Source organism: Phalacrocorax aristotelis, chromosome 2, assembly GCF_949628215.1.
Source record: "Phalacrocorax aristotelis chromosome 2, bGulAri2.1, whole genome shotgun sequence".
In the NCBI taxonomy this organism is placed as follows: Eukaryota; Metazoa; Chordata; class Aves; order Suliformes; family Phalacrocoracidae; genus Phalacrocorax; species Phalacrocorax aristotelis.
The window spans coordinates 142,837,780-142,853,389 of NC_134277.1; the positions used below are offsets into that span (position 1 = coordinate 142,837,780).

The window sequence follows — 15,610 nt, forward strand, 5'->3', positions numbered from 1 at the left end:
CGAGCATAATAGTTACATTAAGAAAGGGCTGGGCATGCTTCGAAGTGCACTTCCCTCAGGTGAAGCCAAAGCTGAGACCAAAAGTTGGAAAGAAGCAGAAATCTTACATAAAGCGCCTTTTCCAGCACATTTCTGGATAATACTGCCGCAGGTTGTGAGCGCTGCCGAGATAGAGCTACCTAGAGATCTGGCAGTGGCATCCTTGCACTGTTCACGAAATCCAAAGGAGTTTCCTTTCCAATCCACCCAGGTTGTGCTTTCTGTAACACTTCGCTCTTCACAGTTTTTCATCGCTGTCTTAAAATAAAACCTAACTGGTAATTACAATCTTGAGCAATTCTTTTTGTATTTTTTTTCCTTTTCTCTTTCTTTTTTTTTTTTTTTCCTTTGGGGGGGTGGGGGTGGGGGGCCGTAGGCTATTTCTGGCTGGTAATCTTGCAGGAATGTGAAAGAGAGAGGGCAGAAATGAAACAGCCCTTTTTCAGAACAACTTCAGAGAGAGGGATCAGTCTGCGCCCTCTCCCTCCCCCGACTCTTTTTGTACTCGGTAAATTGCCTTCACCTTTGGAGGGAGGAGGGTAGATGGCAGATAAACCCCAGGGGAGGGAAGGGAAGCGGGGAAGGGACCCGGCGGGGCCCCGCCGCCCGCCCTGCCCGCCCGCCCCTCCCCGCCCGGGCCGGCGCTGCCCGAGCCCCGCCGCCCCCCGCCGCCGCCCCGGGCGGCCGCCGCGGAACAACAGGCGCCGGGGCCGCCGCCACACGCTGCTCCGCGCCGCTCCGGAGCCCGTCCCGGTGCCCATCGCCCCCGCCGTGCCCCGGCCCGGGCGGCCGCGGACCGGTCCCCGCTGGCCGCCGGCATCTCCGCCAGACGCAGCCCCGGCTGCCGCCGAGGGGCGTCCCGCCCGCTACCTGCAGCCGCAGGACTCCACCACCATGTCCTCGTACTGCTTGTACACCACGTTGTTGCCCGCGTCGATGTAGAGGATGCTGATGGGAGTCAATTTGGTGGGGACACAGCAGCTGGGCGGCGTGGAGCCGGGGTCCATGGAGTTCATGAGGGTCTGGATGATGGCGTGGTTCGTGGGCTCCAGGTGGGAGCGCAGCGGGAAATCGCAGACCCCCTCGCAGTGGTGGGCCTCGTATTCCAGCGGGGCGATAATCCAGTCGTCCCAGCCCAGCTCCTTGAAGTTGACGTGCAGCGGCTTCTTGCTGCAGCGCAGGCGGGACTTCTTGCCGTGCCGCTTGCCGTGCCGGCTGGCGAAGGCGGTGCGCCGCTGGCGCCGGGGCGGCGGGCGGCGGGCGGGGGCGGGCGGCGGCGGCGGGGGCGGCGGCGGCGGCGGGGGCGCCCCCAGCTCGGCGCGCAGCTCCCCGAGGAGGCTCCGCCGCCGGGCCCGGGTGAAGACCACCAGCAGCGCCCGCTCCTGCGGCGGCCGCGGCCGGCGGCCGAAGCCCAGGCCCCGCAGGTCCAGCCAGCGCGGCGGCCCGCGGCCCGCCGAGGCCCGCAGCTCCAGGCACAGCCGCTTCCAGGGCCGCTGCTCCCGCAGACCCTGCCGCACGTCGAAGACCTCCCAGCCGGCGGCCGGGGCCGCCCGCGGGTCCAGGGAGCGGGAGTGCAGCGGCCGCGGGGAGAGGCAGGGGAAAAGCTGTATGTGCAGCGGGGCGGCGGGCGGCGGGCGGCCGCGGGGGGCCCGGCGGAAGAGCCGCAGCTCGGCCCCCACCAGCTCCTCCGTCTCCGAGAGGGTCGATACATCAAACACATACTGCTGCCGCCTCAAGGGAGCGGGCGAGAGATCGTCTGCGAGATAAAAAATAATTACAGTCAGTTGCGCTCGGGGCGGGAGGGGGGGGATCTGGGGTGAGGTCTCCGAGGAGGGGAAGGGCGGGCAGGGCCGCCGACTGCCCGGCCGGGGCCGCGCCTGCCCGCCTCACCCCCGCCTCGCCTCGCCTCGGCCGCCCGCGGACCGGCACCGGGGGCTCCAGCGGGAGCCGGGAGCAAGCCGGGCCCGGGGGAGGGCGGGGAGAAGAGAAGAAGCGGGAGAAGGAAAAGGAGAAGAAGGAAGTGGAGGAGGAAGAAGGAAGGGAAGGGAAGGGAAGGGAAGAGAAGAGAAGAGAAGAGAAGAGAAGAGAAGAGAAGAGAAGAGAAGAGAAGAGAAGAGAAGAGAAGAGAAGAGAAGAGAAGAGAAGAGAAGAGAAGAGAAGAGAAAAGAAGAAAATAAGAAGGACCCGCACCAGACAGGAGACCACTCTCCCGCACCAGAGGCAGCCCCTGCTCCATGCACATCCTCTGCCCATGAGCCCCACCAACAATGTGGGGCTGGAAACGTCTGTGTGCTCATGTACATTACACACTCATACATACATCTACACATACCTATTCTCCTTCAAGAGAAAAACCTGGACTTCTTTTTTGACACATTGGTGTACAAAGTGCAGCGCAGAAAGCAAACCAGATTCCCCTGAGCTGCTTTCCAATAAAATGTTTACAACCCAGCAAATACAAAAATTCCCAAAGCCCCTGGGTTTCCCCAGAAGCTAGTAAAGCTTGTGTAGATTTCAACAGTAAAAGTGTCACTGGAGCCTCTGTTCAGCAGCCCCTCGCCGCTTTTCCAAGCTCAACCCGCTCCAGGGTTAGCAAGGGAGACGAAAGAAACATACAGCCCCCTGTTATTTATTGATATCAAAGGTCATTGCGATTCCTAATCAGTGTATTTCACAACCTCGGCTCTACTTGACAGGTCTGGGGGAACCTCCTGCTGGGCAGGAGGGACAACGGGGTGATTTATGCAAACCAAGACCTTCAAACGCGGTACGGCAAAGTAAAAATCAATGCAGATTAACGTGCAGTTAATCAGCGCGGATTAGCATGCTCGAAGAGTCGCCCTGCCTTGCTGCGTGTTCCCCCAGACTCCAACAGGGAGACGGAGCGCGGACAGGGAGTCCGCTCCAGGCCACGGAAGCCCACGGCGGAGCCTGTCTGCCGGCCGAGCCCCGCGGGGAGCCGCCGTGGGAGGCCCCGCCGCTCGCCCGGGACGCGCAGCCGCCGGCTGCGGAGCACCCCCATCCCCGGGGTGCATCCACGCAGGGCACCGGACGGCCAGCCTCCCGCTCCAGGCTCGGCGGGTTCCTGGCGGCGAGGCTGCTCCGGCCCCGGCGAGGTGCGCAGAGCCGGCAGCGAGAGGCAGCCCGGCCGGCCAACCACCCCTCTCGGGGGATTCGGGGCGGAATCTGCTAAACTCACACACACAGCCCGAAAAATGTCGTCACAGCCCCAGGTGACGACAACAGGTGCTCGATCGATCAGCTTGAAAGAAAAGTGAATTCCAGCGGGAACTGCCTACGGGCGCTGGACGGTGTCGGCAGCGCTGCAAGGACGGAGCAGGATTTGGCCCATGGGTCGCTTGTAGGCTTGGGGGTGGTTTTCCGCCCATCGCATGCTGTGACCGGGAGCTGAGGTGCGCCTGGGGGGCGGGAGGAGGGAGCTCAGGAGAGCTCTGGGGGCCATTGTCCCTTCTTCAAGGCGGTCCCTGGCGGGACTGGGGGCTTCAGACAGAAGGGGATGTGCAAGGACACGCGGGTGCCCTTCCTCTTTCTCCTCCTCCTTCTCGCCTTTGGCTTTCCCTGCGCTCAGCATCAACAGACGCCCGGGCATCGGAGACGATGCGGCCGGCTCTCCTGGCCCCGCCGAGCTGCTCCCACCTTCCTCCTACGGCTCCCTCGACTGTCGAGGAAACCAGATCAGCGCCTTCCCCTGCCTGGGCCCACCCCCGGCTTTGGGGGTGTGGGCAGAGCCGGGCCTGGGCACGGCTCCGCTTTGAAGCCACCTCTTCTGCTTGGAGAGGGGACACACACACACACTCAGGCTGGGTTTCAAAGGGAGATGCCCATCCTGTCTGATACTCCCCTGTCGCGATGGGGTGGAGATGGGGGGCGCTGGCTCCAGCCCGCTGTCTCTCCGGGGTGGACACCCCATCCACCCGCCTCCCCGTCCCACTCCTAGCTGGGGCCCCCGCCCTGGGGCCCCCGCATCCCTGCCGGGGTGCAGGAGCAAGGTGGCACTGCGCGGCCGCCCGGGCTTTCGGGGAAGGGGAGGGCAGTCCTTTCCAGTGGGGTGGGGGGACACGGAGGTGACAGCGCGGCCCCCCCACCCAGGCAGTCCCCATGCAGGGGGACGGCTGCAGCGCGGCGACTCGGTCCCCTCGGGCGTGACATCCAGGGGTGCGGGTTAGACGGGAGGGAAGCGGGGAAAGGCTGAATTCCCCGCGGGTCTCCGCTGCTGAGAGCGGTTTATAAAGGGTGTGCAGTCCCCTGTCATGCGGGGGGAAGCCGGCTCCGGTCCCGCGGGAGTCAGAGGCTTGCTCAGAGGGTGCGCCTACAATGCGCTCCCCAGCAGCATCCTTGGAAGCTCCAGCTTGACGGAGGTTGAAGGCATTGCAGAGCCGCTCCGGCTGGCTCGGCGGCGCGGCACGCTGGGGACACGGCCGAATGGCAGAGAAATGCACCCCCCGGGCGAGCGGGGCTCCGAGCCGGACTTAGGCAGCGCCGACTCTGCGCTGGAAAACTCCCGGTGGTTCATGCAGCTGCCGGCTCCCGCTCCTCTCCCCGAAAGGGGCAGGGCTCCCGGTTGTTTCAAATAAGCAGCTTTGAATCCGATCAGATAAACGCTATTTATTCACTCTTGTAACCTAATAATTCCAGATGAATACATAATTCTAAACCAGTACTGGCTCGCTCCCAGCGCAGTCGAGAGGGTGGGAAAAGCAGCAGAGGGCGGGGAGGGAAAGCGGTACCTCCGGAGCCTCCGCAAACCGGGGAGAGACGGGTCCGCTTCGGGGACCGTTTGTTTCGGCGGAGCTGCCGCCTTCCCGGCACACAAAGAGCAGCAGCAGCGACGGCGTGGGGACACCCTGGCTGTCCCGCTCCCTCCGTGTGAGCAGCGCACACGCATCGCGGCTGGTCCTCTTCGGGTTTCCTTTAAACCCAAGGAGCGTCTGGGGTGAAATCCGAGGCTTCTAACAGCCAGCTCGAGATCTGCGCCTTCCTCAGGCCAGTTCAGGCTGGCATTATCGTTATTCTTGTTACCGAAATATTTGTGGAGAGAGCGGCAAAGTCATCCCGCATCCAGCCGGGCTGGGGAAAGCCGCAGAAAATGCACCGGAGAGGTGCGTTCATATTTGTAACGTTAATTTAGGTAAATGTTAGTTACACGGTGAGTAATAGTTTTATTTCGACTCTCCGTTGTTTATTTTTTTCGGGCGAAGATAAAATATTGGGAGCGGGAAGGAGGGTGAGAAGAAGGGGGTATATCTGTCTGGAATTTAAACCAGTGTCAGGGTGGGGGACGAGAGCATCCCCGCTCCGCCCCGCCCTTCCCAAAGCGGCCGGGCAGCGGCGTGCCCGGTGCTCCCGGGGGGGCCGGGCCGGGGGGGCCGCGCCGGGACCCCGCCCGCCGCTCTCCGCCCCCGCTTTGCAGCCGCGGCGGTTTTATCATCTCCAAGGTTCAATGAATGACCGGGTTGGGAAGCCTCTCCCGCCGGCAGGCTGGGCTTTGAGGCGAGCCGGGGGTTAACGAAGGCTACACAAAGTTTCCCTTTTCATGGCAGATCAGGTACTGGGCTCCCAGCCAATTCATCAGGACTCAGATCTTAACTTTACATCACTGCAAATTATACCCAAACCACATTCAAGAAGAATTTCCCCATTCCCAAATTCTCTTTCAAGCCGTATTTAAACTCGCAAACCAAAAGCACATTTGCAGTTTAAAGAGCCATTGCAGGCGTTCGCTCAATAATAATCTGGAAATTAAAACGTATATCCCTCGTAATTGCGAGGGGCTGCCCACACCTTGTCTGCGGAGTCGCAAGGCTGACAGGTAATCCTCTCGGAGCATAGCCCGAGCTGTGGAAACAAGGGGCTGACTCTCCATGTGTGGTATTTCTCCAGGTTTCAATTCCGCATCTCCCAGCGCCTGCCCGCCGTGGTTTTTTATTACACCGGGTGATTAGATTTAAACGTTTCGTTCGTTTCGCTATCGAGTAACTGGGAAAGACCACACCTTCCTCGGGCGAGCTCCCGATCCTGCCAAAACCCCGGCGAGCTGACGGAGGGCTGTTGCCACCCCCATCCCCCTCCGTGCCGGAGCGGGGAGGCACCTGGCCACGATACCCCTTTGGCCACCGCCTTGCCGTACCTGCGCCGGGAAGGCTGCCGGCCCTCGCACCGCTCCCCTACTCCTCGCCGCTGCTTCCCCGGTCCCCGGATCCCCGGTTCCCACGAGCGACGCCCGGCCCTCGGGCGCAGAGGGACCGCGCAACACCCGCGGGGCATCCCGCGGGGCTCCGGGCCCCTCGCCTGCCGGCATCTCCCCGGGAGATACACCGAGGCGGAGAGGGGCTGCCTTGGGGGCTTTCTACCTGCGGTAATCCACACTAACCGAGTCCACTTCCCTTGCCTCGTTTGCGGCCGTTTCGCTACCCGAGATACTTCAATCGAGGAGAAATAATTCCTGCGAAATGATTCGCGTTGAGAAAATCGGATTAAATAATCCCAGCCCTCGGAGCTAAGGAATGGAGCGAGGGGACGCTTTGGGGGATATTTCTGAGCCATGTACGTGGAAGCGCCGGGATAGAGCAATACAACGTACAGATCCGGCCACAACGAGCAAGGACTAAAACGTTCCCTTTCGCTCAGAAACCAGACTTCAGGCACGCAAAGACGCCCAACCTCAGTTTCATCCTGCCCCGAAATCGCGAGGAAACGAGCATTTCTCCCATCAACTGCTATTTTTTTTCCCGTAGGACTACGAAGAGAGGAGGAAAATGAGGTGGGGGAGGCGCCCGGCGGCCGTGGGTGTTTTTTCCCCGCGGGTCGCTCGGCACGGCATCGCCCCGTGGGCGGCGGAAAATAAACACTCCCGAAGCGGAGAACTCGGTCCTACCGTCCTCAAAAAAAACCAAAAAGCACAAAAAAACCACCCCACACGCACAAAAAAAAACCCCACGTGGCCTCTTAGCAAGCCCCTCAGGGGGTCTTTTGGGTTTAAAAAATAAAAATACAAAATCAGGAGCTACCGGAATGGATTGATAGGATTTAATTACTCCTTCTCGTTAGCAGAGAGGGTCCGCGGCCGCGTACCGCCCCCGCCGAGCTACCTGTGCCGCGGAGTGGGCTCTGCCTTCCCCAGGCCGCCCTCCCCGCCCCACTGCGCTCCCGGGCGCAGCCCCCGCGCCTTCGCAGAAGGAAACAAACACTAAAAAAAAAAAAAAAAAGAAAAAAGAAAGAAACGACCCCCTTCTCGGAATCCCCCGATTTGCAGGGGGGAGAGACGAGCAGTGCGGCCGCGGATTCCGAGGGGCGGCTTGTCCCGCGCCCCGGCTCCGCGCAGTGCTCCGCTCCCTCCCGCAGCTACCGCAGCGCGGCCGGGGGTGGGGGTGGCGGTGGGATACACACTCACGCACACCCCAAACCCCTAAATATCCCCGAGGAGGATCAGGCAGCGCGGCGCCGCAGCCCGTCCCCCGACCGCTGCCGGCCCCCGCGCTGCCGGCTCCGCGGGCGCGGAGTCTCCGCCGGGGCGGAGCCGCCCGGGCCGGGCCGGGCCCGGTCGCTCCGTCCCCGGGCGGTACAGCGGGGATGGGAAGCGGCTGCTCGCTGCCGCACTCCGGCCGTCTGGTCTGCATTAGTGCTTTTATAAGGGGCTCAAACAAATCGAATACAAGGTCACCAAATAATTAACAGTTGTGAATTCCCTCCTTCCCCATTAAAATACTTCCCTGCTTATATTTCATTTTCCTTCTGCCAACGACAACACTGCCTGGGCAAAGGCGCTGCACAGATTACACTATACTGCAGCTTTCGGTCCACCCAGAAACCCGCTGTTTTGCATAAACATGTTGCACTAGATGAACTTCAAGTGGGATTTACGCTCTTTTCTTCTGCCACATGCACAGCCGGGCCGTTTCCAGCTTCTGCACGCGGGATCCCACCTTCCTCCTGCCCCCCTCCTCACCCCCCCTCCCCACCCTGACGGTAAGAGCAAAAATAACGACGGCCAGACCCCTGCCCCTCTGAATCAGCTGCCTCCCAACTGCAAGACGAAGTTGCACAAAGAAAACGGGGAGGGAAAAAGGAGACGATCTCGACCCATTTCGGTTTCCCCGTCCCCTAGGCGCGGAGCTCAACATTTCGTATGCGGGAGCCCGGCCGCGGCACCGCGGCTGCGGGCAGCTCTGCACACACAGAAGGGAAAGGCGAGGCGAACCCACGGCAGCCGGCCCCTGCGGCATTCCCTTCCCACGGGAGATCCCTTTGAAAATCGCGCTCCCTCGCACCCCGGCTATTTCTTTTTTGTTTTCGGTTTGTTCCGAGCCGTGCCGTGTTTCTTGCTAGCTGTAGATTTGCTTGTTTATAGGTCCCTTCTCCAGCTCCCTCCCGCTCTCTCTTTTTTTTTTTTTTTTTTTTGTTTTCCCTGCCTGGTGGAGTCCTTGCAGCTCCTAATTGTCCTGCCTTACTGTGGAGCTCCAATGCTGGGGGTCCTGAGGCCAGCGAGAGCACCATCTGCGTTTTAATGAGTTACTTCATGTGCCAACAGTAATTTTCCTACATTCAGCTAGGTCCTGTCTGATCTTGCGACCGTAACAAGGGGGAACGAGTGGGGGGCGGGAAGGGGTGGAAAAGGGGGAATTGCAAACTCTCCCCCCCCCCCCCCCGACGCTCTTTTTCTACCGCTGAAGGGGAAAAAAATAAATATAGATGTATATATAACGCAGTAGTGTGGCTTTCCTCCTCTCGAGCTGGCCTGAAAGCGATCTTATTAGCTTCAAGCGGGAAGGAAAGAAAGAAGAGGCGCGGAGGAGCGGCCGCCGGTGTCCGCAGCGACGCGCCGGCCCCTCTCAGCCGCGGAGGGCGGTGGGTCGGGCCGGCCTCGGGGCTGCCGCCGCCGGGGGCTGCTGCGGGCAAGAGCCGGCAGCCAAGCTGCCTTTCCTGCGGGACGCGCTCACGGACACGCAGGGACAGCAGCCCACACCGTGCGGGAAAGGGCATTTCTCGGCAGGACTCAAAAGCTGCATCGCGCTCCTCTCCGGGCTGCTGTGTCCCCCGTCTCATCTTCCCCCACCCCCCCCCACCCCCCCCCCCATAAAAAAATCCCGCGCTGAAGGATGCCGTGCGGGCAGGAGGGACGGCCACCGCCGTCTCCCCCGGAGCTGCCGCTTAGGTAAAGAACAGCCCATCTAATTGGGTCAATTTGGGCGGCTATATTGTCTGCAAATGAATTGACAGAACACCCCCCCTCCCACCCCCTCCCCGCTTTCCCTGAGCAAAGACTGTTCATCATCAGCACAACTCCAACTCGCCAATTAACTGGGCTAGGAGCCCACGGGGAGGTAGGCAGTAAAATAGCTACCACTTCAGAGGAACGGAAGCTCTCTTGAAGTTTTTTGGTGATGTGCCATTGGCTGGTCCGCTTCATTATGGGAGACTAGACAATATTTGATATGTTATGACATGAACACTCAATTAGATCACTGAGTTGAAATACTCCAATCAGTGGCTTGATGCTAAGCAACCCTCAGAAGGTCCAGCAGAAGGTCACAGCCTGTGACACATCAAATCAAAATCAATGGGGAAAAGTGAGGCTTTTCCTTAATCAAACCAGGACTTCTGTTAGCAAATCACTTCCCCCGGAGTAGAATCTCCCATGCAGCGAGATGAGCTAAATTTGTTAAATTAACTGTCTTTCTTCTGGTTATCAAGAATAAGATGATATTGAGCGCGGCTCTATTTCCCCGCGGCTCTCAGAATTAGCACCCCGTTTCCTCTCGGGGGGGGGTGGGTGTAGGGGGGGGAAGAGGTATAGCTCTTTTCTGAGGGCTGAACTTTCGAAACCGTATTTCTAGAAGGCGAGTCCTCTCCCCCCCACCACCTCCCTTTATAACAGAGACGAAGAAAACAACTCCCAAAGGCGAAGACAGAAAGCAAAAACCTCGTGTCCCACTCCCCTCGGAAAAGGCCGGCGCTTCCGACTGCGGGGGCACCCACCGTGGGCTCTTCCACCCGAGCCCAGAGGGGCGCGACGGGCACCGGGGCGTGAGGGGAAGAACCCGGCCGAGCCCCCCCCGCGGGGGATGTCCCCCCGAGCCGATCGGGGGGGAGGGGTAGCGATGGGGCGGGGGGCTGAGCCGTGGGTGCCGGCTGGGGGAGGCGGCGGAAAGCGTTGGTTTGGGTTCGGTTTGTTTTGGGGAGCCAGTGGCTCCTGGAGCTCCAGTAAGCCGGGAGGCTTTCCCGGCGCTGCGTTTTGCCCTGAAAAGGTTGGGAAGCGGGGAGGTCGGCGTGCTTCCCCGGCTCCCGGCGCCGGCAGGTACACGGGCAGGGTCCCGCGGACGGGGGTCGGACGGGAGGGCGGACGGAGGGGAGGGTCTTCAAATCGGGGAGGGGGGCAGAGAAGGAAAGAATCTTCATTAAGAACCTGTTAATTAGTCTGTCGTTAATGGCTCACAAACCAGGGTAATGTTAAAAAAAAAGGGGGGGGGGCGCGACTTTTTGAGTCTGTTTTCCCCTGATCGTCGAGAAATCTTCACCAGCTGCCCCGAGTGGGAGGGATAAAACAACGAGAGCAAAGCAAAGCAGGGCCCCGGCCGGGGCCGCAGGTCGCTGGGGGGTCCCGGGAGCCCCGCGGCACCGCTGCTGCCCGCGGAGAGCGCCGGCAAGGCCCGGGGCCCGGCCGCCCCCAGCCCCCGCCGCCCGCCCCGGCCCCTCCGCTCCTCCGGACTCCCCCCGCGGGGCAGCCACCCCCGGCCCGGGGAGGGGCGAGGGCCGGCCCCGCACACGCCAGGCTCCAGGGACGTAGGATGTGACCCCGGAGCAGACGGCGGGTCCGGGAGTTACCTGGGCTGCAAGCTGCCCCCCGCCAGCGCAGCCGGCTGCCCCCCAGGCCCCGCTTTCAGAGGGTGCTCCTCCAGGTAACCCCGATAAAGTGACCCTAGAGAGTCGCTTGAGACCCTAGAGAGCAGCTTTAGGCAGCAAATGTTTGCCCTCCGCCTGTTTGAACTTTCTATTTGCCTTAGAGCCGAGCGATAAGAGCGATCCTTTCTTCGGCAGACGGAAAGAAACCAGAAGAGCAATTTTTTGTTTGTTTGTTTGTTTTCCAAAGGTTGCATTTACACCCAAAGTGCGCCGGCAAAGCTGGGGCGTGTTTCCCACCACCCTGCGATGATTCGGGGATGAACACGCGTGTTTCTCGCACGCAGCATTCACGGCTGCTGCGGTCCGGGTTTAGCGCCGCGGGGCAGTTTTTGCTTGAAAATAAAACAACGCGATCCACAATTTACCGAAAGAGCCACTTTTCTGCAATACCGGGGGTGTGTGTGTGTGAAACACGAGTGACCGATGCAGCCCGCTTCCTGCCTCCCCAGCGCCCGGCCCCGCGGGACGGCAGCCACGCAACGCAGAGCCCCGCGGGAAGGGGCGCCCGCAGCCCCGGGGGGGAAGGTGAGGGGCGCGGGGGGGGCAAAACTTACCTCGTCCCCTGTCTACAAAACTAGTGATGGTGTTGGCGGATTTGGACGACTGAAAAAAGCTGGCGTTGATGCCTAGTTTCTCCGCGATGGAGTAAGTCCTGAACAGAGACAGCATGTACTCGTGGGGTTCCGCCCGTGGGAGCGCCCGGCCCGCGGCGTGTCCCCCTTGCCGCGGGCGGTTCTCCCGTGGGGATCGCGGCACCCTGCGGCCCCGTCCGCCCTTGGAGGAGGCGGCGGGGAGAGAAGCCGGGAGGCAGCAAGGTAAATCCCAGAGGAGGCTGGCGAGCAAGGCGGCGGAGAGCAGAGCCCGGCGTGCATTCATAGCGAGAGGCGGCGGCGGTGGGGAGGAAGAGGAGGGCGGCCCGACGTGCGGCTCCGGCGGCCCACGGAGCGGCGCGGGGACTGCGCGGCGGCGTGGTGCGGAGCGGGGACTGCACCCGGGCGGGCTCGGCCCGGAGCAGCCCGCCCCGCCCCGTGGGTACCGCCCCGCCGCGGACCGCCCCGCGGGGGCGGGCTGGGTGCCCCCACGGGGCGGTCCGCGGCGGGGCGGGACACCCCGCGGTCGGGTGCTTGGGGGTCCCTTTGCTCCCTCCTCCCTGTGGACTCCACGCGGAAAGTGGACACGAAGGTCGGGGAGAGATGCTGCGCGTCTTGCTGCCACCCTTCGGGTGACGCTTCTCATCAGCTGGCCAAAGCTTTGGTGTGTTCAGGTGCCTTTTGGGTGCCGCAGCTTCGGGTGCGGGCAGACCCGTGCGACACTAACGATCTTGCTTAAGGCTCTCCGCATTTCTACGGCTATGTGCCCGCCGAGAGCTTGGCACAAAGCAGGGGGCTCTCAGGAAGGAGAATTGGGCAGGAAGCGGGGGTCTCACCGTAGGATGCTCCAGGGCCCAGCTAGCGGGCAGCCTTGAGGCAGGCCCTGCCACCCGTCAGGGAGGGAAGGGAAAGCACCGGAACGAAGAGCCGGAGACCCTTCTCCCTCTCTCAAAATCTGCACAGCCACCAAGAGGGGATTGGCCTGAGAGGAGCATGGTGCCAGGCTGGCACCTGGGAAAATGCAGTGCTGGGCAGGCAGCACTGGCGCGATAAGCAGGGCAGGCTGAGGCAGGCAGGAAAGCCCCTCAAAGCGGGGCACAAGTCCTCCTTGCACTGGTCATGCAGAAGACAGCCGTGGAGCACAAACAGGAGGATTCACCCACCACTTTTCATTTGGCTTTCCAGAGGTGCATCCTCCAGTATAGGACTGGTGTCAGCTCTCCAAATGGTTTCATCCAATATAGGGTTCACAGCCATGGACAAAACATGGTAACAAGCTTGTGTTACCCTACCTCTCCTGTTCCCTCCTTGCTTCTTCCTGACCTCATCCTCCTGCCTGAACCATGGCACTGCTGCTGCTGGCAGCCACAAGCCACCCTCCTCTGCTTCCCCACGTTGCTTTCCTTTGCCCTGGGCTGAGCTTCCCTCCTCTTCTCTCCTGGTCTATCATTCTCCACTTCCTACCTCTCCTATCTGCCCCAGCTCTGCCACTGGTGGACTTTCCTTTCATTCCAGCAAGAGGTGCTGCAGCCCGAGGGTTGTGCGTGCTTAGCAGGGAAAGCTCAGTCCATAGCAAATGAAGGGAATCTGGCTTCCACCCCATGTTGAATCTGACATCTCTGACTGCGGTCCTCCAACAGCAGCTGTTCTTCATGGGCCATGCAGTTGTATACTGGATTTTCTTTTCTTCCCCCTTCTCATTTTTCCACTGTATTTGGTTTGCATGGCAAGGTTTTGGTAGTAGGGGGGCTGCAGGGGTGGCTTCTGTTAGAACCTGCTAGAAGCTTCCACTATATCTGATACAGCCAATGCCAGCCAGCTCCAAGAGGCACCCACCACTGGCCAAGGCCAAACCCATCTAAGGTGGTGGTAGCGCCTCTGGGATAACAGATTTAAGAAGGGGAAAAAGTTGTTCCTTGACAGAAATTTGAGACAGGGAGAAGAGTGAGAATATGTGAGAGGAACAACTCTGCAGACACCAAGGTCAGTGAACAAGGAGGGGGAGGAGGTGCTCCAGGAGCCTGGAGGTGAAGACCATGCTGAGGTAGGCTGTCTCCCTGCAGCCTGTGGAGGACCCCATGTCAGAAGAGGTGGGTGCCCAAAGGAGGCTGTGACACTGTGGGAAGCCCACGCTGGAGCTGTGGCAGGACCCCCTGGCAGGACTTCTGGACCCATGGAGAGAGGAGCCCAATTCGGAGCAGGTTTGCTGGCAGGACTTGTGACCCCGTGGGGGACCCACGCTGGAACAGTCAGTTCCTGAAGGACTGTGCCCCATGGAAGGGACCCACACTGGAGCAGTTGGTGAAGAATTGCAGCCCGTGGGAAGGACCAATGTTGGAGAAGTTTATGGAGGACTGTGTCCCATGGAAGGGACCCCATGCTGAAGCAGGGGAAGAGTGTGAGGAGTCATCCCCTGAGGAGGAAGGAGTGACAGAGACAATGTGTGATGAACCAACTGCAACCCCCATTCTCCATCCCCCTGTGCCACTTGTGGGGAAGAGGTAGAGAAAATCAGGAGTGAAGTTCAGCCTGGGAAGAAGGGAAGGGTGGGGAAGGTGTTTTAAAACTTACTTTTTATTTCTTATCATCCTACTTTCATTTGATTGGTAATAAATTAATTTCCTCAAGTCAAGACTGTTTTGCCCATGATGGGAATTGGTGTATGATCTATCCCTGTCCTTATCTTGACCCACAAGTCTTTTGTTGTATTTTGTCTCCCCTGTCCATCTGAGGAGGGGGAGGGATAGAGCGGCTGTGGTGGGCACCTGGTGTCCAGCCAGGGCCAACCCACCACATCTACCAAGAGAGGGCAACTCATGCCTGGGCTTTTGGCACCCCTCCCCGTGCAACACATGCATCAGTGGGATGAGGCAAACTCAGCCAGGGCATACGGAGCAGGCATCTAGCCCAGTACATCCCAGTTTGCCTGTAGCGAGGTCAGTTCCACCACGCTCCCCAGCTCTTGCGGAGAGGTGCTAGGGGAGATGAGAAGCAAGGGGGGGATATTCAAAGTAAGCAAGGAACTCAGGTTCCCAGTGACTCAGGCTGCATCTCCACTAGAGGAGAAGATAACTCCAAGGCGGGGGCTCACATGCTGCCCTGCAACCCTCCACACAGGGCTTTGTGAGCTCCATGGTGTGGTTTTGGCCCATGCCAGCCAGTACTTCCCCAGCCAGTGGAAAAGGCCTGTTACAAGTTATGGTTTGTGCCAGGGGCTGTCCCTGGACAGCCGTTTGGATGTGACCATGTGGATGTGGGACACATCGTATAGCTTGGATTAGAGAACAGGGCTCATCATTGCCTTGGCTTCTTTTTAGTAGGATAGATGTACTGTGAGGTGCTGGCAGATGAACTGTGAAGAAACAGGGCTACAAAAGAGTATCAGTGATGGTGCAGAAATGAGGCAAGTGTTCTGCAAAACCAATTCCCACATTGCTCCGTCCCATTTTTTCACCCCCTTTTATTTATTGTGCTTTCACTCCTCCTGCCTATCCTTTGGCTTCACAGCTGCCCTCCTGACGGTTCCCCTCCCTTTTCACCAGCTGCTTTCTGTTCTGGGACCTTCCCCCCTCCTCCTGTCCCTTTGGCTTCACTTTTCTGATGCCTCACTTTTCTTACTTCTGTTCCCCTTTACTGGTCCCATCCTTTCTGCTCTGTACTTAGCATTTTGACTGTTTTTCTTGCCATGACCCAGTTCCTTCCAGAGCCTTATCATCACTTTTTTGTTTCTTTCTGCCCCTTTTGTGCCCTCTTCATTTATTCCACGCTCCTGCCTGCTATCTCCAATCAGCTGCCCAGCTCCAGTTTCTTCTCTGCCAACTTCTGCCCAACCCTAGTCCCCCAGGCTCTTTCTTTTCTCTCCTGCTGCATTTCATTGTCCTATTTTCCCTTTCTGATATTGTTTCCACTTCCCACATCCCCTCCTTGCACTCCCCAGTGCTGCTGCTGCACGGCTGCCCTTTCCCACTCCCACCCCGCTGGTTTCCAGAGTCCCCTTGCTGCTCCCGGAGTGTCTGTTCCCTTCCTGCCTTTGTCTCTTGGTCTGTCTCTCCTTTTCTCTC

The 15,610-nt window shown here is 60.0% G+C and overlaps 1 protein-coding gene across 1 annotated transcript; it reads right to left on the reverse strand.

The window, feature by feature from the left end:
• Positions 1–229: 229 nt before the first annotated feature.
• Positions 230–11,983, reverse strand: GDF6 (growth differentiation factor 6). Its single transcript, XM_075085448.1, has 2 exons — positions 11,514–11,983; positions 230–1,795 (listed from the first exon to the last, which is right to left on the reverse strand). The coding sequence occupies exons 1-2, from the start codon at positions 11,833–11,835 to the stop codon at positions 906–908; spliced, it is 1,212 nt and encodes a 403-aa protein (XP_074941549.1). The 5' UTR covers positions 11,836–11,983; the 3' UTR covers positions 230–905.
• Between the last annotated feature and the right edge of the window lie 3,627 nt (positions 11,984–15,610).